The 24,377-nt window shown below is 40.0% G+C and overlaps 1 protein-coding gene and 1 pseudogene across 2 annotated transcripts in view; one reads left to right on the top strand and one right to left on the bottom strand.

Moving 5' to 3' along the window:
* The window catches only part of PTCD2 (pentatricopeptide repeat domain 2), a 37,666-nt gene that overhangs the window by 9,352 nt on the left and 3,937 nt on the right, over nucleotides 1-24,377 (bottom strand). The window contains exons 3-8 of the mRNA XM_010380269.2: nucleotides 21,945-22,074; nucleotides 17,295-17,412; nucleotides 13,639-13,717; nucleotides 13,142-13,233; nucleotides 10,310-10,423; nucleotides 6,411-6,485 (exon numbers count right to left, since the gene is read on the bottom strand). Of these exons, the coding sequence (XP_010378571.1) occupies nucleotides 6,411-6,485; nucleotides 10,310-10,423; nucleotides 13,142-13,233; nucleotides 13,639-13,717; nucleotides 17,295-17,412; nucleotides 21,945-22,074 (608 nt within the window). The remainder of the gene's footprint in view (nucleotides 1-6,410; nucleotides 6,486-10,309; nucleotides 10,424-13,141; nucleotides 13,234-13,638; nucleotides 13,718-17,294; nucleotides 17,413-21,944; nucleotides 22,075-24,377) is intronic.
* Nucleotides 3,874-4,630, top strand: LOC104675649 (annotated as a pseudogene). Its single transcript, XR_004056292.1, has one exon. The product of XR_004056292.1 is annotated as a glutathione S-transferase omega-1 pseudogene (transcript).

Raw genomic sequence — 24,377 nt, 5'->3', positions numbered from 1 at the left:
ACTATTTAAAGAACATGTGCTTCCTGCCTCTTTGATTTCTGAAGCATCAGGAAATACGTTACTAGATACCTTTGAACAAAAAAGGGAACAGAAGCCCTGAGGATGCAGAAATTTACATTTCTTGTTTCTTTTATTTTTGTTTTAGGCTTGCTATATTCAAAGCAGAATATCATAGTGTGGTAGAGGCTGCCAGTTTTCTAACCAATATCCATTCTCTCCTCCTTTTTTGATAACAGAACACCCTAACCTTAATAGATGCTTTCATGTATGTATGAAACTCAAAGACTATTTCTCAGAATTCTCTGCAATTAGGTGTGGTCATGGGATTAAGTTCTGGCCAATAACACCACCAGTACCAGTTGCTGGATGAGACATTTGAAAAAGCATCTTTAAAAGGGATGAACTTCTTTGTTCACTCCCATTTTTTCCTACTTCTTGCTGGACCGGGGATGCAATGAATGGAAGCCACGTGTTAAAGATGGTAGAGCAGAAACATAGCAAGAGGCTGGGTTCCTGATGACATCATGGAATGCCACACCAGGCGTGGACAGACCACACTCGTTTTCCACATGGAAGAAAAATAAAGGCTCTAATTTGTATAGGCTTTTATTTTTATTTTTGGAGACTACATTGCTCCCAAACAAATGCAATTCTTAACTCACACACATGAGTAAGATGCTGCCACGAAGGAATTTGTGAGAAATGAGTCCTGTCTCCTTTCCTCCCTGTGCACCCTAGACTTCCAGCATAAGCTAGAACTTTAGGGTGACCTAAGTGGGTAGGAGAAAGGGGCATTAAGACATTCACCCGTATTAACAAATAAATGATAAAAGCAAAACCACTTGTCAATTCCCTTGCAAAGTAAATTCAATTCCAAAGTGGATCTCCAATTGGAGACACACCAGGTTTATAGACAAATGATTAGAATTCAAAAACAATCAGTGGAAAGTTACCCTGCATGGGTCTCTGCTACTTTCAGACATATTTGGAAGTGGAAATTAATTCCTTGACGTGAAGCAGCATGACTAAAGAGGGTCTATGTTTGAGATTGAGAGGTTTCAATTCAGACTGAAAAGGCAGAGTCAATATACATGTGTTTTGATGAGATCTGTTAAAACAACGCAGTATGTATTAAGAATTAGCTGGGAAAATAGGAAACTGGGCCCTTTGGGTCACACTAGTAACAGGAACAATTTAATAAAACAATTAAGTTAGGGAGAAAATTTGTTAAGTTCAAATTTCAATTGACAGCAGCAAAAGATTTTAGCATAAGGCATTAATTTTTAAAGCACATCAGAAAAAAAGTTGCATTTATTTCTGTGAATACTGACTAAACAGACTCTACTCAGCCTGTCAGTTTCCATCGCTCAATAATTAACAAGCTGCCTTTAAGGATTTCAAGTAGATGAGTCAGCCTTGGAGTAGGTAAGGTCCATGCAGTCATTTTTTAAACTGTGCTCTACTAATAGACACCTAGAATCTAAAAGATTACTAAACTTGAGAATGGCAACCATATCTTTTTCATCATTCCCGAGGAAGATGACATAGAAGCCTTTCTCATATTGCAACATGAGAAATTTGGGTTGAACATTTGAAAGAATTTCCTGAGAATTTTTAAACACTGAAACTATCTTTAAGTTTCCCGACAGTGGGTAATTCTGTGACGCAGTTCAGAAAGGATGATTCATACTCAGTATCACTTCAAGGTTCCTTACGGAGTCCTTGCCTGAAACACGCCCAGCCCACTGCATCCATAGGCTGACTTTCTTTTCCAGCCCTCAGAGGAAAGGAGCTGTTCCTGCTGCCTGGTGGCAAGCACACGCTTTTTTCACCATGCCCTACGTTGCTCCTCCTACTGGGAATGGACAATCTCATGCTCAGCAAGCTCATGTTTAACTCCACCAAAGCACCTTCTCATTTGGCGGAAAAAAAAAAAAAAGAAATCAAATCATTACTAGATTCTTTTGGTTGTTGTTGGAGACAGGGTCTCGCTCTGTTGCCCAGGCTGGAGTGCAATGGCGTGATCTCCACTCACAGCAGCCTCTGTCTCCCAGGTTCAAGCAATCCTCCTGCCTTAGCCTCCCAAGTAGGCCAGGATTACAGGCATGCGCCACATTCAGCTAATTTTTGTATTTTTAGTAGAGATGGGGTTTCACAATGTTGGCCAAGCTGGTCTTGAACTCCTGACTTCAAATAATCCACCCACCTCATCCTTCCAAAGTGCTGAGGTTACAGGCATGAGCCACCACACCCAGCCCATTACTAGATTCTTATAACTGTGAGAGATAGGCCAGGATGGAAGGAGATGAGAAATCTAAATCCAGAGGTGGATTACATGCACTAGTGGGATTGTGTTTTTTGACATCCAGTCTTGTGTTCTTTTTATTACTCAAGAGGAGACACTAATCCTAGTCCTGGATAAAAGAGACACACCTTTTTCATCTCTGTAGGTCTGGAGTGGTAGGGAAACCCTAGGCTTCGCAGTCAGAGTTGTTGGTGTTAAAACTCTGACTCTGCTATTTAATTAGTTGGGAGAACTAAGGTAATTTACTTACCCTTGAATCTTCATTTTTCACATCTACAATGTGGAGAAAAATTGTTTTGATAAAGTTGTATAACAAATCTAAAGTACCAAGCATGATACCTTAGATAAATTAAATTAAAACCCTGCTTACCTCACAGTTTGATTTCTCATCACCAATGCGTACCGAAACCCTCAACCTTGCTTGAACTCTAGGAAAAGTGACCAATGATCCAAGTAAAACACTTTTCCCCCTGTTCTCCTTTCTTTCCTACCTGATTTATATAAGAGACTTGGATAGCTTTAGTTTTAGTGAAAGAGTATCTTGCTAATCCCAGCAGTTCTATTCTGTCCCATCATGATAGATGGGACATCTAAAGGACACACTCTCAGAAGCACTTATATACTGGAATACCAGAGCTGTCCATATCCAGCAGGAAGCAGAGAAGTCAAAGACATAGTGTGCCTGCTGGAAGACCAGGCTTCCCAGTCTGTTTAGCTTACTGGTATCACTTGCTCAAATGACCCGACTTTCTGGACTCTGGACCTTTGCCAACCTTGGCCTCCCAGACCTGCTTTAGCCTTTCTTTAGCCATGAGCTTTTCAGGCTGACCCACCTGCTCTGACCTGTAGTTTCTGTTTCAGCCCCCAAGATGAAGAGCAGCTACCTGCAGCAGGCTAAGACAGGGAGGGCTCTTAGCCTCTTGAATTTCTACAAAGCTGCGAGTCTTTCCCTCTCTTTTCTGGTGCTTCCTCTGCCTCACCATTAATGCCTTATAAACTCATTTCTGAGCCCTCATACTTCCCTGCTTTCTTATGGCATTCATCAGTTCATATCAAATCCATTACCAGGTATATGTAGTTGAGTTCATGCCCTCCAGGTTTACGCCCTTTGAAACTAAAAAGTCTCTTTGTCGATATTTTTCTAGTATTTTGTTTCTTCCATTTAAATTGCATTTCATTTTTTCAAGTTCTCTGTTATCACTGTCTCCATTTTTCTGGTTCGTTGGGCTCACCTTTCTCTCATGTAAAAGCATTTTGCAAAGTAAAGTTGAGGTCCAATATGAGGTATTCTTATGGCATACTTCTTGCCTGACCTTGTTCTCCAAAATTTACCATAAATGCTCATCTAGTCATTCTCTGAAAAATCACCTGGGCACTGGTGTGGGATGACATTTGAAGATAACTACTATGGGCAGAACTGAAAAGCATTATTATCTTTAAGTATGACTCTTTCAGAAGTTTGGAGTTATGCATAATTCCTGTTTACTAGGTTCTAGGATTCGGTACAAATGAATCCTTTTAATTTAACTCATGTCAAACAAATACTATTGTCCTGAATCGCCCGCACCCCAGAGGAGCTCGGCCTGCGCTGCGCCACGATGTCCGGGGAGTCTGCCAGGAGCCTGGGGAAAGGAAGCGCGCCCCCGGGGCCGGTCCCGGAGGGCTCGATCCGCGTCTACAGCATGAGGTTCTGCCTGTTTGCTGAGAGGACGCTTCTGGTCCTGAAGGCCAAGGGAATCAGGCATGAAGTCATCAATATCAACCTGAAAAATAAGCCTGAGTGGTTCTTTAAGAAAAATCCCTTTGGTCTGGTGCCAGTTCTGGAAAACAGTAAGGGTCAGCTGATCTATGAGTCTCCCATCACCTGTGAGTACCTGGATGAAGCATACCCAGGGAAGAAGGTGTTGCCGGATGACCCCTATGAGAAAGCTTGCCAGAAGATGATCTTAGAGTTGTTTTCTAAGGTGCCATCCTTGCTAGGAAGCTTTATTAGAAGCCAAAATAAAGAAGACCATGCTGGCCTACAAGAAGAATTTCGTAAAGAATTTACCAAGCTAGAGGAGGTTCTGACTAATAAGAAGACGACGTTCTTTGGTGGCAATTCTATCTCTATGATTGATTATCTCATCTGGCCCTGGTTTGAACGGCTGGAAGCAATGAAGTTATATGAATGTGTAGACCACACTCCAAAACTTAAACTGTGGATGGCAGCCATGAAGAACGATCCCATAGTCTCAGCCCTGCTCATCAGTGAGGACTGGCAAGGTTTCCTAGAGCTTTACGTACAGAACAGCCCTGAGGCCTGTGACTATGGGCTCTGAAGGGGGCAGAAGTCAGCAATAAAACTATGTCTGATGTTTTCCTTCACTAAAACAAACAAACAAACAAACAAATACTATTAGTATTAGCAAATACTCATTGAACACTGACTACCTGCCAGGCACTATGTTAACTATTTTATATGCACTATTTATTTTAATCCCTACAACAAAAAGATAGCTACTATTACTGTTTCAGATCAAAGGAAATTGGGGGGTTTCCAGGGGCAAATTAACCTAAGGACTCAGAGCTAGTATAAGAGGTGGTTACAATTCATAGTTCATTTTTTTTTTTTTTTTTTTTTTTTTTTTTAGACAGAGTCTTGCTCTGTTGCCAGGCTGGAGTGCAAAGGCACGTTTTTGACTCACTGCAACCTCTACCTCCCAGGTTCAAGCAATTCCCCTGCCTCAGCCTTCTGAGTAGCTGGGACTACAAGCAAGCGCCACCACGCCCAGCTAATTTTTTGTATTTTAGTAGAGATAGGGTTTCACCATGTTGGCCAGGATGATCTCGATCTCCTGATCTCGTGATCCACCTGCCTTGGCCTTCTAAAGTGCTGGGATTACAGGTGTGAGCCACCGCGCCCAGCCACAGTTCATATTCTTTTAAATAGAAGCTCCACCAAAACCAATCTCCCAACAAATAACACCCTCCACCTCATTCCCTCCAATCCCACAGTCCTGTCTTCCTCCAGACCACTACTCAGCAGGTGCCTGCCCTAAGGGCCCCTCACGTTGCTCCTGCCGGCCACCCCGACCCCCTTCATCTACTCATCTTGGAATACTCCATTGATTGTGACCTGTTATCCTAGTTGTGTCATGCTAATGCTTACACATTTCCATTTTTCTGAAAATGTTTTCTTCATCTCAATCCTTTGACTGTTTCAGAAGACTATAAGCTCCTGAAAGTTTTTTTCTTTGGCAACTCCCTACACACAAGCAGACGCAGTATACAAGGAGTCTCAATATGGGCAGGCTGAATGGGGACTATGGTGTCCTTAATGACAAGATAGTCTTTTATAATTGGTCCAGGAAGGTTTCATGACTCACTGCTCAAACTCTGGGAGTGGTAATATGCCTCAAACTTTATTATTAGCATGAATCTGGCGAATCTGAGATAATTTTTTTTCCTTTGCTTTTAGTTTTAGGAATTAAGGTTTTGCATGTCTTGGTGATACGTGTGCAGCCACTTGCTGACCCAGACCACAAGGTCCCAAATAAGTGTCCCGGGTGGCCCAGGTAAGTTAATGGGGAAGAGGACCATGGCATACTGGCAACACAGTAAGAATGACAATAGATAACATTTACTGAATGTTTACCACATGTCAGGCACTATTTTGTGTACCATAAGTATATAAGTTCATTAACTGCAACAATGCCATGAGTTAGGTACCACCAATAATATGCAGTTAGCACATAGGTTTCTCTCAAGGCTTGGTAAAGAGCCTGGAGGATCTGTCTCCATCCCCTCCTCGTCCCTACATCTACAGCTTTCTTAGCCACGTCTCATGTCTTCAGCATCTAGCCGTGTCTTATATATGAGCATATCTACCTCTCTCCCACCTGTTTACAAACTCCTGGAAGCAACAGCTGTGTTGATTCTTCTCACAAGGGTGATACTGTAATTTTTCACATAGAGGAACTCAATAAATGACTGTGGATTTGAATGAAAACCTTGGCAGATCAAGTCATTATATACAGCCAAAAAATTTAAGCATAATTTTATTATAATACATTTATTATAATACATTTCAGGGCTTACCTTAAACCACAAAGAAGTCACTTACATTTAAATTAGTGCAGGCTATGCTTTCTGGATTCATGATTTGAGAAAAAATGGACACAGCTTTTGCCACCTCATTCTAGAAGGAAGAGAAACAAATCATATTCCATATCATAGGAACTAATGTTATTGTAAAAGTTCACTTAAAGAAGGCAGTATATTCCTATTAAGGTGACCTCAGGGTTTTGAAGTCCACAAAGAAAAAACGTTTCGGAAATCAAAACTGAACACTCCATAAAATGCTCCATCCAGTCACATATTGTTGGATGTTTTAATAGCCTGCCTAAGTCCAGTTCTTAAGACGCAGGCATAAAGTTGGCATTTCCCCTTCTCCTATTGGAATCAGCTTCTAAAAATAGGAATGAGGAACAAAGTGCAAAGCCTGTCTTTGACATACATAATTAGAATACAGAAACCTCAAACCACAGCAGAGCTGGAAACACTGCCAGAAACATTGGAAATGGAGGCTGGCAGGGTTCAGGAGAAAGCAATCAGAGGTGGACAGTGCTCTGTATCTCACAAAGAACCTACAACAGTACAACTCTCAAAGGTAAGGGCACAACCTGAAGTACAAAACCTAAATTCCTATTTACAATGATGAGAACAGTGTGTAGGACTAGGAAAGAGAACTTCCGTGGATCCTTGTGGTGGCAGAGAAGAGGCTAGTCAAGTGTTTCCATAGACAAGCCATATTCATAGGAAGCAGTAGGTTCCTAAGACGGCAGCAGCAGAGAAGAGACTGCATACCAAAACCCACCTCAGTGCCTATTTCTGTTGACTTAAAAAAATGAAGCCTGTACATACTTGTAGACAAAACTCTGGCTTATATGAAGAAAAATCCTGCTAGTCTAGAACAGTGCTCTGGTGTCCCGCTCTGTTGTTCTCTCTCTCTCTGACATGAATCTACAAATGACCGATCTAAAAGAAACTTAAGTTTTTCTTTTATTTTTGAATTTATTTATTTATTTGTTTATTGAAACAGAGTCTTGCTCTGTTGCCCAGGCTGGAGGGTAGTGGTGGAATCATGGAGCTTCAAACTTCTGGGCACAAGCTATTTTCGTGCCTCAGTCTCCTGAGCAGCAAGGACTACAGGCATGTACTATGTACTACTGCACCTGTTTTAATTATTTACCTATTTTTTGTAGAGACAGGGTCTCCCTATGTTATCTTGGCTGGTCTCAAACTCCTGGCCTCAAGTGATCCTCCCCTCTCCCAAAGTGCTGGGATTACAGGCAGGAGCCATTGTGCTAGGCCTGAAACGTACACTTTTCAACGATGAATAGTCAAAAAAGAACCACCACATGACACTCATAAAGAAGGTATTTTCAAAAGGCGGAAAGGAACACAGTAGAACAAAATTAAGAAAACAACTGGTACAGTGGCTCACGCCTGTAATCCCAGCACTTTGGGAGGCTGTGGCAGGCAGATCACTTGAGGTCAGGAGTTCAAGACCAGCCTGGCCAACATGGTGAAACCCTGTCTCTACTAAAATACAAAAATTTAGCTGGGAACACGCCTACTAAAACACAAAAATTTGACGGGCGCATGCCTGTAATCCCAGCTACTCAGAAAGCTGAGGCAGGAGAATCACTTAAACCCAGGAGGCAGAGCAGAGGTTGCAGTGAGCCAAAACTGCAACACTGCACTCCAGCCTGGGCGACAGAGTGAGACTCTGTCTAACAAAAAAAAAAAAAAGAAAAGAATATAACGGGCCACCAATGAAGAAACCCTAATTGAAAAATATTTCCATGGATATAGAAGATAGAAACGAGAAAAATGAACAAGATCACGTCAATCAGAAGTGGAAAAAAATCAGGCAGGCCTTAGATTTCTCCACAGCAATATTCTATACCAGAAGACAGAAAAGCAATGTCTAAAAGTACCTCAAGAAAAGCAAATGTCACCCTGAAATTGTAAATCTGGCCAAACTGTAGTTCAAGTACAAAAACAACCGGCAAATAAAATAACTTAAAATACCAAGAACTCAAGGGATATTGTTCCTCCAAAGAATTTACTAAAATACTCACTTCAGCCAACAAAGAGAAAACTGGAAAAACAATTAGCACCAAACAACCTATTTAGCTATACACAGGACTCAAAAGTGGGGAGTATGGCTACAGAACAGAGCGTAAATGTTATATGCCTGGACAATGAAGCAACGCTAACACTAACGAAAGTTAGAAACAGAAGGAAAAGAGATGAAAGGTAAAGAAGGTATTCCCATTTCCTTATCTTTATTATCAGCAGGCCAAAAAATATCACTTAAAACTGACAAATCAAGTACATTTAAGAGTAAAGTGAACACTATCAAAGTAAAATATGGGCTAAAATTGGGTGTTGGAGGGGGAGGAAGAAAATAAGATGAAAAACAGAGGAAATACACTATTTTCACCATTACTTACATTAGGGAATTAACAGGTCTTGTCCAAAGAATTAAAGAATTAAGAAAATCAAAACTATGGTTTTAAAGTTACCACTAGAGCAAAAATACCAACTAGAGAAAATAACCACATGGCATAAGATAGTAGAAAAACTTATAGAAACAAAAAGCATCAAATGAGACCTAAGATCAAATCTGTCATATTAATATAAATGGATATTAAAAGATTAGCATCGTATTATAAAGGAACATAGAAATTTATGCAGTATATAAGAGATAAAGTTCAAACAAAACAATTCAGAAAGATTGCAAAAATAAAGGATAGGAAAAGCTGTATATTGGGCAAATGCAAACCTCATCAAAACAAAGAGAGAAATAAGTGAAAAGAGGGATGGAGTTATTAATATTAGATAAGGTTGAATTCAGGGCAAAAGCAGTAAACATTCCTAGATAGGCACTTTATAATGCTAAAGTGAGGGATTCACAGTGATGATGTAAAAGTGATGATGTATCTGTGCACCAAACAGTATAACTTAGACTTAAATAAAGAAAAACTACAGGAGCTATACAAAGAAAGAAAAACACATGCCTTCGAAGAGACTTTAATTCACTCACTCACCTCATGACAGATTAAGAAGACAAAATAATTCCCCTGGACAGCGAGAGAAGCTTAGAAAGTTAAAAAAATGATCTTGGCCCAACAGAAGTCTGGAAAGTGTATAATCTCTTAAGTCTTGTCTTTCAGTGACTCTTCCCAGCAGTATATGGAAATGGATCACCCTCATGTTTTGATTTCTAATAATAAGAGTTCTCCAGCTATATTTTACCAGCCAGGAAAACAACCTGGTTTGGTTACTATTTTTCTGCTATAAAATTTCCTTTTACCACATAGGAAACATGTAAAGCATTTCATATTTTTTTAGGCTCTGGAATAGGAAATCTCAGGAGAGGCTCTTCCAGAGGGATGGTGTTGCAGGGTTCCAGCTCTAACTCTGGCCATCACTGAGGCATGACCTCAGGGAGGTCCCCTCTTATCTCTGGGTCTCTGCTACCTCCACCTGTCCAGTCAGGGGAATGAGGCTAAATGATCACTAAAGTCACCCAAATAACAGTAGCAGTTGGGTATAACTATGAAGTATGTGATGGATCCCACTTCTACAATGGGCTGACACAGCAGTCCTCATTCATCTGATCCTAATTCAACTTTGGAGAGCATTAAATTAAACTGTTCTCTGAGAACGTTACAACGTCATCCGATGACTTGCAATTTTCATTTTAATTACTTGAGAAATTTCTCTACCCTTCTATTTAGAAATGCATGTTAGGTCCCCAACTGTAAATAAAAACATTCTTTGCCGGTACAGGTATAGATATAGGTTGCCATGGCAACAAAGGCATTGGTCTCTTTATGGGGACTACTTCTTTATGATGCAGTCAGAAGGAAAAAAGTAAAAGCAAGGACAAATAAAAGTAATGAAGTCCTGGCCACTCCCAGTTTACTTACGTACACCACAAAGCTTTACCTGATTCAGAGCTAATGCCACAGCAAAACAGCATGCTCTCCTGGAGAGAATTTCTCCTTTGAGTAGAGCTTCTTCTCTTAATGTAGTACAAATTTTCAAAGACTCAGGGCTATTCTGTGAGGAGACAGGATTGTTCGATTAATGTTATAAACCTTTAAATTCAATAAAATGATTAATAGTGCTCAATATTTAGAGTTCCTTTTGTAAGGATTTCCTAGAGCCTACCTTAAGCCACTTAAAAGATTAAGCCCCATATAAACACTATCTGCAAATACACCAGGCTACTGATATGTTAGCAGATCAAATCTAAATTAACTTTAGTTTTAAAGCTCATTTTCAATTTTCTGAATCGGGGCAGTTTTTACCAGAAAATAAACACATCTCCTTGTATCTGGGCAGGCTAGTTTCTAGACACAGACCCCATAGCTTACGAGTATAAAGGTTCTGCCTGCTACTATATTAAATAGCTGATTAAGGCTCAACAACACCAGGAAACTTTTTCTAGGGAATTTCCAATCTGAAAATATTCATATGTCAAATATTTGAAAACTTGAACACTTGAACACTAATTTGAACATAAACTATAAAAGAATCCTATGAAAACAGAAACCTCAAAAAAAAAAAAAAAATCCAAGAATGTCAGTGACACAAAAACAGCAGTGGTAAAACCAAATCCTCTTCCTTTGTGCATGCTGTGGGGGATTAGGTTTATGAGAGCAGCCTCGCTGTGCAACTATGTCATCTGTCATGACAGGAGTTGCAACTCCTGTCAAAATAGAGTTCAAATGGGATGAGAGAGGACAGTTCCCAGAATTGATGTGGAATTTTTACTGGCTGACCAGATCACTTTTTCAACTCATCTCCACTGGGTGAAACAAGTTATTCTTGGACACAACACAGGGGAGAAAATCCTCTGGCCTTTCCTAATTTATTTATTTTATTTTTTGAGACGGAGTCTCATTCTGTTGCCCAGGCTGGAGTGCAAGGGTGTGATTTCGGCTCACTACAACCTCTGCCTCTCCAGTTCAAATGACTCTCCTGCCTCAGCCTCCAAAGTAGCTAGGATTACAGGTATGTGCCACCACTGGCTAATTTTTGTATTTTTAGTACAGACAAGGTTTCACCATGTTGGCCAGGCTGGTCTCGAACTCCTGACCTCAGGTGATCTGCCTGCCTTGGCCTCCCAAAGTGCTGGGGTTGCAGGCGTGAGCCACTGCGCATGGCCTCTAAGCAGAACTGAAATTCTCGTCATTGCAGCATACACTCAGGGAGGCATCCCTAAGTGGAAGACGAGAAGGCTTAGAATTACAATGCTGAATAAGTGATGCTCTAGTGCTGTGTGGTTTTGTTTTTTGCCTCCTAGAATTGTAGAATGGTGTGAATGAAAGAATTATTGAATCCAGAGGTCAGCAAACGATGACCCTTGGGCTAAATGTAGCCTACAGCTAAGAACGACTTAAACATTTTTAAAGGCCTGTACGAACAAAAACAAACAATATGGGGCAGAATTCATATGAGGCAGAGACATACATGGCCCCCAAAGCCTAAAATATTTACTATCTAGCCTTTTATAAGAAAAGTTTGCTGACTCCCAAATCTATCTCATTTGTAAAATGAGATAGGTGATCAGTTCACAGCTATATAAGCCATATATATAAGCTATATAATACCAAAGGGGAGACTAGACTCCAAGTTTCTCAATTTCCAGTTGGTTTTCTTTCCACTATAACCCAGCTATCCCCTTGTTTTGGAAAACTGGCATTGCTACACTCTTCAGGAGGGTTTTTCAACAGCCCATGTTCTACTTCGCTTAGTGTTCCTTTGTTTTCAGTACAAAGAGGTTTTGTGTGCCAGGTTTCCAAAGTTTAAATGATATGAATGACAACAGTAATACATTAAACATTGATCATTTCACTATTTCAATAATCATTCACTAAACATTGAAGAAACAGTTTTTGTGGGCAAGAAATAATCCTGGTACAGTAATAATAAAATAACTTTTTTTTCTTTTTTTGAGACAGAGTCCCACTCTGTTGGAGTGCAGTGGCACGACCTCAGCTCACTGCAACCTCTGCCTTCTGGGTTCAAGCGATTCTCCTGCCTCAGCCTCCTGAGTAGCTGGGATTACAAGGTGCATGCCACCACGCCCAGCTATTTTTTTGTATTGATAAAAGAACTTATAAGTCATGGTCTCTGTCCTCAGCATTCACTTTCATGTCACATATGTTTATTAAAGAACTACTGGATACCAGGCACTGTGTTAGGTGGTAGGATACAAAGATGCCTCAAGGAGCTCACACTCAAGTGGAGAGAATGGAACGTGCATCTACTAAGTACAACATTAGGCTGTGTCAGAAGTACCAGGGAGGTGATACAAATAGAGCACAATTAAGGGATATCTGGAGGTGACAAACATCACTTCCAGTTTCAGTGACTATAAAAACCTTCAAATATGAAGACAAAGTAGTCATTGAAAGCTCAGTGAAGGAAGCTAAGATTTCCATAGACAAGGACAACAGGGAAGATGGATCTAGCAGCGGCCAGCATGTGAGATGACTTTAAAGCAGAGCCCGAACCCAACACATTGCCTCTTGTTCTCACTATCTACACAATCACCAAAGAAGAGTGAAAGATGAAAAAATTACTTTTCCCATAAAACTGTCTGATATGGCTAACTTGAGTTTTCTAAAAATAAATACATTTAAAATTAAAACATTTGCACCAGATGGAAAACAGACTTCAGAGGAACTGAATTTTATTTATAGAGAGAAAAAAAATCCTCTCTCAAAGACCGCCCACAATGCTCTCAAAGTTTAGGGGAAGGAGTCTTACCAGTTTGTAGCAAATTGCAAAAGCAAGAACATAGGTATCTTTGGTGAACTTTACATTTTGGTTTTTCATCTCTATCAATACTTCCAAAGCACCTGCCAAAAGTGAGAGTGGATCGCAGTGTTAAACAGAGTTCCTCTACTATTGGCCCCCAAAGCTCTCATCTGTTCAGCACCATCTACAGAAAAGTGTATTTCAACAAAATAAAAGCTATTTTTCAAAGTAATTTAGCAATTAGCTAAATGTTGAAATAAACTATGAGGTCAAACAGGAAGAACTAATGTTTTAAAAGCTGCTTCACAATTTTAGCACAAGTAAAATCTGGGATATTTAGTTTAAGGGATGATATGCAATACGATGTTTTCAAACTTCATAAGGTCTCCAGAATTCAGCCACTTATCAGGGATATAAGAATCATTTTTGCACGACTCATTTTCCCCCCTAATTCCCAGGCCAGCAAACAGCAGAATTTTTCAGCAAATAGAAATTGCAGTACTTACTTTCATATTTGCCTTTGATAAATAACATGTCCATCAAAATATTGAATGATGTGGAGTCTGAGAAGAAACCTCGTAAATGCTAATGAAGAAGAACAATATAGTTTGGTTAAAAGTTAAAACTATTTATTGAGGAGGTACTTTTACTGTCTCTTATCTATCCAGGTCTCATTTTTCTGCATACTTTGTTCATTTGGCCATCTGAATTCTCTAATATATTTTATATACTCAGGTTTTATTTTTGAAAAAAGTTGGCCGGGCATGGTGGCTCACGACTATAATCCCAGCACTTTGGGAGCCCTAGGCAGGTGGATCACGAGGTCAGGAGTTCAAGACTAGCCTGGCCAACAGAGTGAAACCCAGTCTCTACTAAAAATACAAAAATTAGCCGGACATAGTGGCAGGCGCCTGCAATCCCAGCTACTCAGGAGGCTGAGACAGAGAATTGCTTGAACCCAGGAGGTGGAGGTTGCAGTAAGCTGAGATCGTGCAACTGTACTCCAGCCTGGGTGACAGAGTGAGACTCCGTCTCAAAAAAAAAAAAAAAAAAAAAAGAAAAAAGTTAAAATGCCTTCCACTCTCTTGGCTGTCATGCTGAGAGGTACAGCAAGAGATCTCTGGGTTTCATAACTACCATGAAGGACATCTTTAAGGAAACGTCATCTGTCATGCTTAGGAGAAAAGAAACTAGCTAATTAACCCTGGCAGAGTGGTCCCAGAAACTAGGTGCCAGCTATTAACATGAAATGGCAGCTATAAATATACTTGAGGACTAAGGCAGGAGGGTCTCACAACTATGGTCTTTTTTTGGCAATACAGAATTGATTACTCGTCTTTTGAAATAATTCTCCAAAACAGTGGTTCTCAACATTTTTTTCCAACTTGTATGTATGTATTTATTTAATTGACAAATGAAAATATATTTGGTGACTCACGCCTGTAATCCCAGTACTTTGGGAGCGAGAGGCGGGATCGCTTGAGGCCAAGAGTTCGGGACCAGTCTGGGCAATACAGCAAGACCCCATCTCTTAAAAAAGTAATAAAAATTAAAAAAATTAACTGGGTGTGGTGGCACAAGGCTAGAGTCCTAGCTACTTGGGAGGCCGAGGTGGGAGGATCACTTGAACCCAAGAGTTATGAGACTGCAATGAGCTATGATAATAGTGCCACTGCATTCTGGCTTAGGTGACAGAGCAAGACCCCGTATCCAAACAAAAACCCAAAAAACAGTAGGTTGTTTTGAAATACGTATATATTACAGAATGGTTAAGCCAAGCTAATTAACATATGCATTACTTCACGTACTCATTTTGTGTGGTGAGAGTACATAAAACCTGTTCTTTAGGCAATTTTGAAGAATACAATACATTGTCATTAACTATAGTCACTATGTTGTACAGAGAAATCCCTTGAACTTATTCCATCTAACTGAAATTTTGTATCCTTTGACCAACATCTTGCTAACATCTCAACATTTTGTGTGCCCTGATAATGGGACACATGGTATTCAAATGTGTCATTAAATGCCTTGCTCAAGTCCACTCTTTTCTGAACACCTACTACACAGACCCTGTTCTAGGTGCTGAGAATAAAGAAATGATAAACAGGACATACACCCTACTCCAAACCCTACTAGGGTTTGTAATCTAGCAGAGCTTAAATTCTGGTGGAGAAGACAGTGAATAAGACAAGTGAAAAAAAATATTAATTTCAGCTATTAGTAAGGTCTATGAAGAGCAAGTAGAGAAGACAGATGGAAGGTAGTCAGGGAAGGCACTGTGAGAAGAGACCTCAGTGAGGTCAAGGAGGAAGCCTCACGGGTGAGGATGCAGAACGTTCCAGTTAGAGGCTGTGAGCTCGCCATGGCTGAGGAAGAACACATAGGTCCAGAGTGAAGTCAGCAAGGGAGAATGGGGAGATGGCACCATGGGCCCCCTAGGTCAGAGTCAGGGGTCTGGGTTTTCTTCAAAGTGTGAAGGAAAGCCACCAGAGCAGCCCCAGCCAATGGAAAAGTATTTTGAGTCACCAAGGATATTTCAGAATCACAATGTAGGTGACTCTAAATTTTCAATTAGCCTCACTTAAAAAAGTAAACAGAAATAGACTAAATTATTTAACCTACTATAATGTAATTTCAACATGTAATCAATATAAAAATTATTAACAAACATTGCATTCTTTTTATAACAAGTAATTAAAATGCAAATTTGAGTTAGCCACAGTTCATCGACTCCATGTGGCTACCATGTTGGCAACACTACAGGGTTTTAAGTAGGGGATAAGAGAAGTTCGGGTAGAAGCAGGATTAGGTCCTATGTCACTTACTTGAGTTTGTTCATCCTACTCCAGAAAAGTTACTTATACGTGAATTTTTCATATACAAGCAGGCTAAAAAAAACACTTCGCTTTCATCTTTTTTATTTTTGTTTTTATCACCATACTCGTGGCTATGATTTATTATAGTGGGAAGCTTTTGTTTTCCTTTAACTGAAACATTAACATATGTTTATTAAAAATAGTCAAATAATACAAAAATGTATAAAGTAAAAAGTGAGAATTTTTAATAATTCTACCCCTAAAGATAAAGTGAGTTAATGTATATCTTCCCAGTATGTATGTATTTATATTTTGTTAAAATGTTAGTATGTCTTTTTTTTATGGAAAAAAAAACAGGATCGAACTATTTGTACTGTTCTAAAACAACCTTTTCTCTGCTTACTAATATATTATGGTCATCTTTCTAATACACAGGTGTCATTAAAGAGCGACAAGCCTAGAGTTAACATTCCTACCATGTACAGAGAAAATTTTGTATAAAAAAAGAGTAAGAGGCAGAAAAACAACTCAGCTTGTTATGTAAGTTACTAAATATACAAAAATGTACCTGGTGGTCAGCCATGGCCCCAAAATTTAGCAAATGTTTCTGATTATGGGAAACACAGCCTCATGAAAAGCAGTCTAAGCTTATACTCCCCCAAAGTGATATTTCTGTCCTCTACATGGTCTCTGGTAATCAAAATGACTTTATTATGAATGAAAGGATTTATAATGTCTCTAGGTCACAGTTTCTTTATCTACAAAATGGAAATCTACCTTATCAAGGCTATTGTGAGAAACAAAATGAAATATTTAAAGTACTTAAACACAATGCTGAGGACATAGTAAATATTCAATGAGTAGCTATAAAAATAATTATTTACTTTTGTTTTTAGGAACAGAAAGTCAGAATATGTGAGGGAAAGTATTTTGAAAATAGAAAAGCACCTCCCAAATGTAGTCTTCAACCAGAAAAATACAAATACAAAATCGAGAAGGAACACAGGTAAAGGATAGGAATGTCCGTCTTTAAATGGAGACTGTCTTAAGCTCTTCTCTATTGAAAGCCCCTAAAAGAGGAGGTGTACAACCCACATTGATACACATCCAAGGTAGGATCATCTGTACCTATACCTCTTCCACACTTGTTCTATATCACTCCACCCCTCTTTCACACAAACTGACTGCAAGGAAACTTAAAAATGCAGAGAAGTGCTCATTCGGCCCAGCAGCCTTTCTTTGAAAATCGTTTAACCCAGGAATAATGTGCATGGAAGAGATGCCTTTTCCAATATCACCAAAAACACATACATTGGCAGAGAAAACAATTAGGAAACAATAACCTGGTCTTTCAAGAACTCCACTGCAGATTCCTCGAGATCCAACTCGTAACACAGCCTCACAAAAAGTGGTCCAAACTTATACTCCCCCAAAGTGATATTTTTGTTCTCTGCATGGTACCTGGTAATGAAAATGATTCAATGAGCCAAAAGGTAGGACACAGGAAAAAGGACAGACACAGACTGTGGCATGTACTACGCCAGGTGCTGGGACACAACAGAGAATAAAGTTCTCTCATAGTCTGGAGGAGGAGAAGTGGAGATTTCAGACAATCGGGAATCCTGGTGTGCAGAAGTATACCAACCATTTAAACAAACAGAGTTTACAGCAGACTGACATAAAATAAAAGAAACAGGAAAAACATACGTTGTAATCATTCTCTAAATTTAGAAACAACCCCAAGACTGACTGTGAGCACACCTTAGGAAAGAGCAGGAGTCTAGTAGCATCTGTAAGTGCATCAGAATGGGCCCCACCCAGACGAGAACAAGGGAAAGAAGCGGGGGTGATGCTCTGTGTTCCTGGAGGCTGGCTTCACCCTCATATAGGATGGCAGACAACCAACAGTCACATTTACAATTTACAGCAATCTCTCTGCATTTCTAAGTTTGGGAAAGGTACACAGGAGTTACGATCACCTGGCTAAACAAATTAAATGTAGTTTCGAACGTTTACGTTTTAGGAAAAGGCTAATCTCAAAGACAATGATGTCTTCTATGTGGCTTGAGATTTCTACAGGCAGCCAGTCTGTCAGTCAGAACTGCATATCACTACTGTAAATTTACTTTCAATAACCAACTCTTTTTACTTTAGACACCAAGAGGACAATATGTGACAAATATCAACAACTCATGATTACACGTTAATCAGATTTTAGAAAGATTTATTCATTATGAATCTTCATATTCGTATTTCTTTTAGATTTAGATTCATATAATGAGTGAATCTAAAATACCTTGGGGAGAAGCACTGACAACAAAACAGGATACTTTTTACCTTCTGGTAAAAATCATCAAGGAGTTAAGAGTACATTACGCTAGTCTATTCTAAATGCATATACTACAATGATACCATAATAGAATGATGAGGTGTACTTTGATACATTTCATTATCCACTTATAGAAGTTACAAATAGGCTGGGCGCGGTGGCTCATGCCTGTAATCCCAGCACTTTGGGAGGCCGAAGCAGGCGGATCACAAGGTCAGGAGATCGAGACCATCCTGGCTAACACGGTGAAACCCCGTCTCTACTGAAAATACAAAAAAAAAAAAAAAATAACCAGGTGTGGTGGCAAGCGCCTGTAGTCTGAGCTACTCAGGAGGCCAAGGCAGGAGAATGGCCTGAACCCAGGAGGCAGAGCTTGCAGTGAGCCTGCACTCCAGCCTGGGCGACAGAGCAAGGCTCCATCTTAAAAAAAAAAAAAAAAAAAAAGTTACAAACAATATTCATTGCTTCATTACAATACTTATAAATTGAGTTGTTGGAAGGCAAAATAGGATAGTGGTTAAGGGTTTTTAGGCTCTGAATCCAAACTGATCATTCAAATCCTAGCTCTTCTACTTGTGTGATGATGAGCAAATTAATTAACTATTCTGTGCTTCCGTCTCCTCATCTGTAAAATGGAGGGAAGAAGAGAACCCAACTCAGTTTTTTTTGTGACGATTAAATGAGATGATGTGCCTGGCACATAAGTCTTCAACATATGTTAGCCCTTATAAAATGTAAGGCATGCTAAGGAAAACATCTTCAAACATCAACATATTTCAGTAAATATTCTCATGAGAAACTTGTGCCAGATTAAAAGCAAAAGAAAGCAAAAACAAGTTTTCTGATTTGACATTAACATGTTAAATGACATTCACATTAATAAAAGTGCTAGAAAGTCACTGAGATAATGAATTGCCTTCTGGACAAGAAATATTCAAGAGGATCTAAAATCCCTCAATAAACCAAACAGCATTTGGTCATCACAATGAGGGTATTAAGATGCTCCCCATTTTTGGCTCAATAAAAAGCTTATGTTTCAGCTCCTGAGTCTCCTTTCCCTGTCATGGGCTGCCTGACTCAGGGAGAAAGAGAACGTGTTGGTTGCACCTTGGATCTACCCATCTTTCCACTTGTCCAGCTGTCTACAACTAGAGAAGGAAAGGTCAGCAACTAGGTAGAGATTTATTAGCATCGGTAAAGGAATTGAGCAATACTTTGAATATTTATGATAAAAATAAGAGTAGAAAGAGTGCTCAGAATATTTATCTCATTTTACTACTCTTACAAACATTGAATAGCTTTGTGTAGTAAAATGTGTGAGAGGAAAACATGCCAGAGGGAAATGATTTAACTTAGTGAAACTGAAATACAGAATTAAGTGTGCAGATACAGTATGACTTTAAATTAGCATAACATTTTTGGAAAATAATCTGACAGTTACATATTGATAAACTTTAAAAAGTTCATACGCCAGATCCCCAAAAAGAAACAAAGAGTAAGTTTTAAGGAGCGAGTTTCTCATCATGGTATTATTTATACTGGTGAAAAATTAGAAAAAACTTCAATGCCCAACAATATGGGCATAGTTAATGACACTACCTAACATACAATAAATACTGTATTGTCATTAAACTATGATTCCTAAGGATATGATTAACAAGAAAATATTTATATTAATTTAGAAAATAATTATACAGCAATAACTATAACAATGTAAAATCTTTCAAAACTACGAAATCTTTCCATCTGTGGAAAAAAAAAAAAAACGCAAAAATATTAACAGTGGTTTCTTAGATGGAAGCAACAGGCCCCAAAGATGACTGCCATCAATTCCTTCCCTCTCTGTAGGTGCAAATGGCTCCATCCATCCAGAGGTAGAATCCTTTTCCCCTCCTCTTGACTTTGGTCTGGCCAGGCAAGTTGCCTTGACCAAGAGAAGCCATGCCAATTCTGGGCAGCTCTATCATGCCTGGCAGCTCACATCTGGGCTGTGGGCCAGTGCAGCTCAAACCAACAAATGAATGATGAGGCACTCCAGAAAGAGCGGGGGAGGCCACATGGAGGAGCAATGAGGCATCACAAACTCAAGAGAGGCCTTCTTGGACTGTGCAGCACAGCCCAGCTACCACCTGACTGCAAATGAGTGAGTGGCTTCATCTGATACCAACCAAGAACTGCTCAGTGGAGATGCACCTGAATTCCCGATCCCAGGATTATGAGAAATAATAAATAGTCACTGTGTTAAGCCATTAAGTTCTGGTGTGGTTTGTTATACAGCAACAGACAACTGAAACAGCATAATTTGTGATATATTTCTTCTCTCTACTTTTTGGTGTTTTTCAATTTTTCAATGAATTTTTAAATTTTTTTAACTTAAAAAAAGACATTTTTTCATGTTATAAAATGTCCACTGTAAACAAGTTTGAGAAATCAGAAAAATATACATTTAGACAAACAAAAAATACATAATCCATAATTCCCAGAGAACCAGTTAACTTTTGGTAGAGAATCTTCCAGTATTCTTTATATGATTATCTTGTATTTCTCTCTATAAATGTACATATAAATGCAGGTTCATATATAGAAACAGATCTTTCAAAAATGGAAAGGAGGGCTGGGCATGGTGGCTCATGCCTGTAATCCCAGCCTTTGGGAGGCTCAGGTAGGCAGATCACTTGAGTCCAGGAGTCTGAGACTAGCCTGGCCAGGGTGAAACCCCCTCTCTACTAAAAATACAAAAATTAGCCGAGCGTGGTGGCAGGCACCTGTAACCCAGCTACTTGGGAGACTAAGGCAGAGAGAATTGCTTGAACCTGGAGGTGGAGGTTGCATTGAGCTGAAAGATCACACCACTATACCCCAGCCTGGGTAACAGATCAAGACTTCATCTCAAAAAAAAGAAAAAAAAGAAAGAAAATAGTTAAAAAAAAAAAATGGAAAAGAGCAATGAACTTAATTTCAGAAATGAAGTCTGTTGATTTGATGTCATACTGCTCCCTGGTAAGTGAAGCCTTTGCTGGCTTTCCCAGTGGCAGGCTATGCTTACATGTGAGTTCTTTCTGACATGGGAAACTTTAATAATGGATCAGAAAGGCATAGTAGGACTGGAGAAGGGAGAATAGTTAGGAGTCCACTGAAAGGATTCAGGTGAGAGACATTAAAGCCTGAACTAAGATACTGTCCAATGGGGAGAGAGAGAGAGGAGGGCTGGAGCTGAGGGAGATACCAAGGAAGCGGAACCAAGAGGATTTCTTACCCTATCAGGAAAGAGAGGTAAATGAGATGAGAGTAAAGAGGCTCCAAAATATCTGTCCTGAGTGACTAGCCAGTGAGAAGGAAAACAGAGGAAGAGCAAAGAATTTGCATATGTTGAATTTTAAGACCTAGGGGATATGTCAGTGGAGTTAGTGAATAGGCTGGTAACTTCTTTAGACATAAAATATCTGCTTTTCTATCCTTAGCACCCAGTATGTAGTAGAAACCCAGTAAGTGTGTGCTCAATAAGTGAATGTAAGTGTCTGCAGTTCAAGGTAGGCATCTGAACAAGAGATTTGGAAGTCACTGGTGTAGAGGTGGCAACATCTTCAAAGTGGATGAGACTGCTCACAGAAAGGAACAGAGTAAGAAGGGATGAGGGTGGCAGCATTCCAAGGAAATGCCTCACCTGTAAATGACATTTTTAGCCAGCTCCACGTGGTCCCGGGACTCACACAAATGAAGTAAGGTTATCAACTCCTTCTTCAAGATGAGCTTGTTCTGGGTCAGTTTCTCTTTCAAGTTTCTAAAATAGGTTTCTGGAAGAAAGCACAGTATGGTGACCATCACTCAGGCTGACTGGGAGTATAAGGAGTCTGACCTTAGGAAGATGGGGAAGCCCTACCCGCCTCACTGCAGAGGGGCACTGAGAGGGGCTCAGGGATGCACAGCTGCCATCACTGGCTAATCTCTTCTAGAACAGTGTCAGCAGATGGCATCTGTCATAGGAGGCAGGGGCATGGGCACAGGGCCAGGCCCACTCGAGACTCTCTAAAATAAAATCTCTGGGGTAAGAGCTAAAGAATTGGCATTTTTGATTCCCTAGGTGATCTGCTGGTATACTAAAGTTTGAGAATTACTATCCCAGAGGCTTGGCTCAAATAACTGAATCTATAGGTGACTCATGAGAAAAAGAAAGAAAATGTAGCCAGACACCCAAACCATCAATTGGCAGAGAAACAAACAGGAAAACTAAAAAGAAAATGTGAGTTGAAGGTAGGTTTGTCCACAATGGTGGACCCATATGACTCATGTTTCTTTCATTTGATTCAACTTCACCTCTTTTTCATTCCTCTCGGTCTCTTTTTACTCAGCTGTTAGAAGGCATGCTAAAGTACTATGTAGTGGGCAGCGGGGAAAACAGTCCTCCAAACAGCAGCAAACAGTTTTTCAGTGACAGAATTCTTTCAATGTCATCACAGTCTATCATTCTCCCTTGTCCTTGTATCTGATCAACTGTGGGGACAAAAACCAAAAGGAGGCACCTCTTCTTGGCATCAATAAGGGGCTTTATTCCCATCAAAATGTGGGGTGAAAAGCAAAGCAGGCACCAACCAGGCATCTGCTTTCCAGAAGGCAGAACTGTTGTCAGTATCAGAAGCTGCCAGGAAATAGGGATAGGATTTGTTCCAAGGCCCAGAGCTTTGAAGGAATGTTGCTGAAAGGAGAGGCACAAATACATCTAAAACACAAGAACTAGAAGCAGAGGCACTGTTCTTGATTTAAAAGAAAAGCCTACTAGGTTTGAGATAATGCAGTGGATCCTCCAACTTTTATTTGCAGAACCACGTAACCGTTACAGGCTCTAGAGATGGAAGGACTGGGGCTGAAATCTAAGCTCGGCCACTTGCATTCTGATGGAGACCCTTGTCTCTGAGACTTGATTCCTCATGTATAAAGTAAGGATCGTGGTACCTTCCTCACAGGGTTATCTGAGATGATATACGTAAAGCATTTGCCATATGGTAACTGCCAGTAAATAGAAACATTATTGTTCTCATTTTCATTCCTTCTGTCACCTGTTAGATCTATGAGGATTTAGTCTATTAAATATTTCTAAGCAACTTCCAGTCTAAAAAGTCTCAAGTCATCAAAGAGATGATGTTACATCTTGTACCTCTTAATCCTCCTTAATAAACCTTAAGACGCTGGGCACAGTGGCTCATGCCTGTAATCCCAGCACTTTGGGAGGCCGAGGTGGGCGGATTACTTGAGGTCAGTAGTTTGAAACCAGCCTTGCCACCATGGTGAAACCCCGTCTCTACTAAAAATATAATAAGTAGCCAGGTGTGGTGGCGCACACCTGTAATCCCAGCTACTAGGGAGGCTGAGGCACAAGAATTTCTTGAACCTGGGAGGCAGAGGTAGCAACGAGCTGTTATCATGCCACTGCACTCCAGCCTCGGTGACAGAGTGAGACTCTGTCTCAGAAAAAAAAAAAAAAAAAAACACCTTAAGAATCCAATATTTCAACAGATATAACTTGTGTTTCAAAACAAATCAATCAACATTTGTTTGTCATATAATCATACTCAGAAGTATCCTTCTTTGTGTGTGAGACACCAAGAACGATAAGGAATAGTTCCTGCCCTCAAAGAACTTAAAGCATTTTGGGGAAGGCAAACTAAATTTATACAAAGCTACCTGAAAACAATGATGGAGGAGGTGACACATGAATGACTATAAACACAATAGGACTATTCTGTCCTGTTACGACACCTATTACAACTCAGAGTGGACAGAAGAGTCCTGTTACAACCTTTATTATTATGAGTCAGGACAGACCTGGTTGGTGAAAGTGGAGGGGTACCAGTGAGACAGGAAAGGGCTGAATCGGGTTGGAGAAGTGGAGGAGGGGGGCAGTCTAGGTAAGGGAATCAGCATGAACAACAGAAGGGAACTGGGAATGGAAGGTGTGGAGGGAACAGTCGTGACTAGATCAACCAGAAACCGCCCTAGGAAGGGCAGAGTCCATCATGGGAGAGCCAGGATGCCAGAGGGATGAGTATGTTAATGGTGTGGTATACAACAGAGTACCACTGTGGGCTCAAAATGATGAAAG

Source organism: Rhinopithecus roxellana, chromosome 3 (assembly GCF_007565055.1).
Source record: "Rhinopithecus roxellana isolate Shanxi Qingling chromosome 3, ASM756505v1, whole genome shotgun sequence".
NCBI classification, from domain to species: Eukaryota; Metazoa; Chordata; class Mammalia; order Primates; family Cercopithecidae; genus Rhinopithecus; species Rhinopithecus roxellana.
This window is presented reverse-complemented; position numbering and strand designations above follow the sequence as displayed.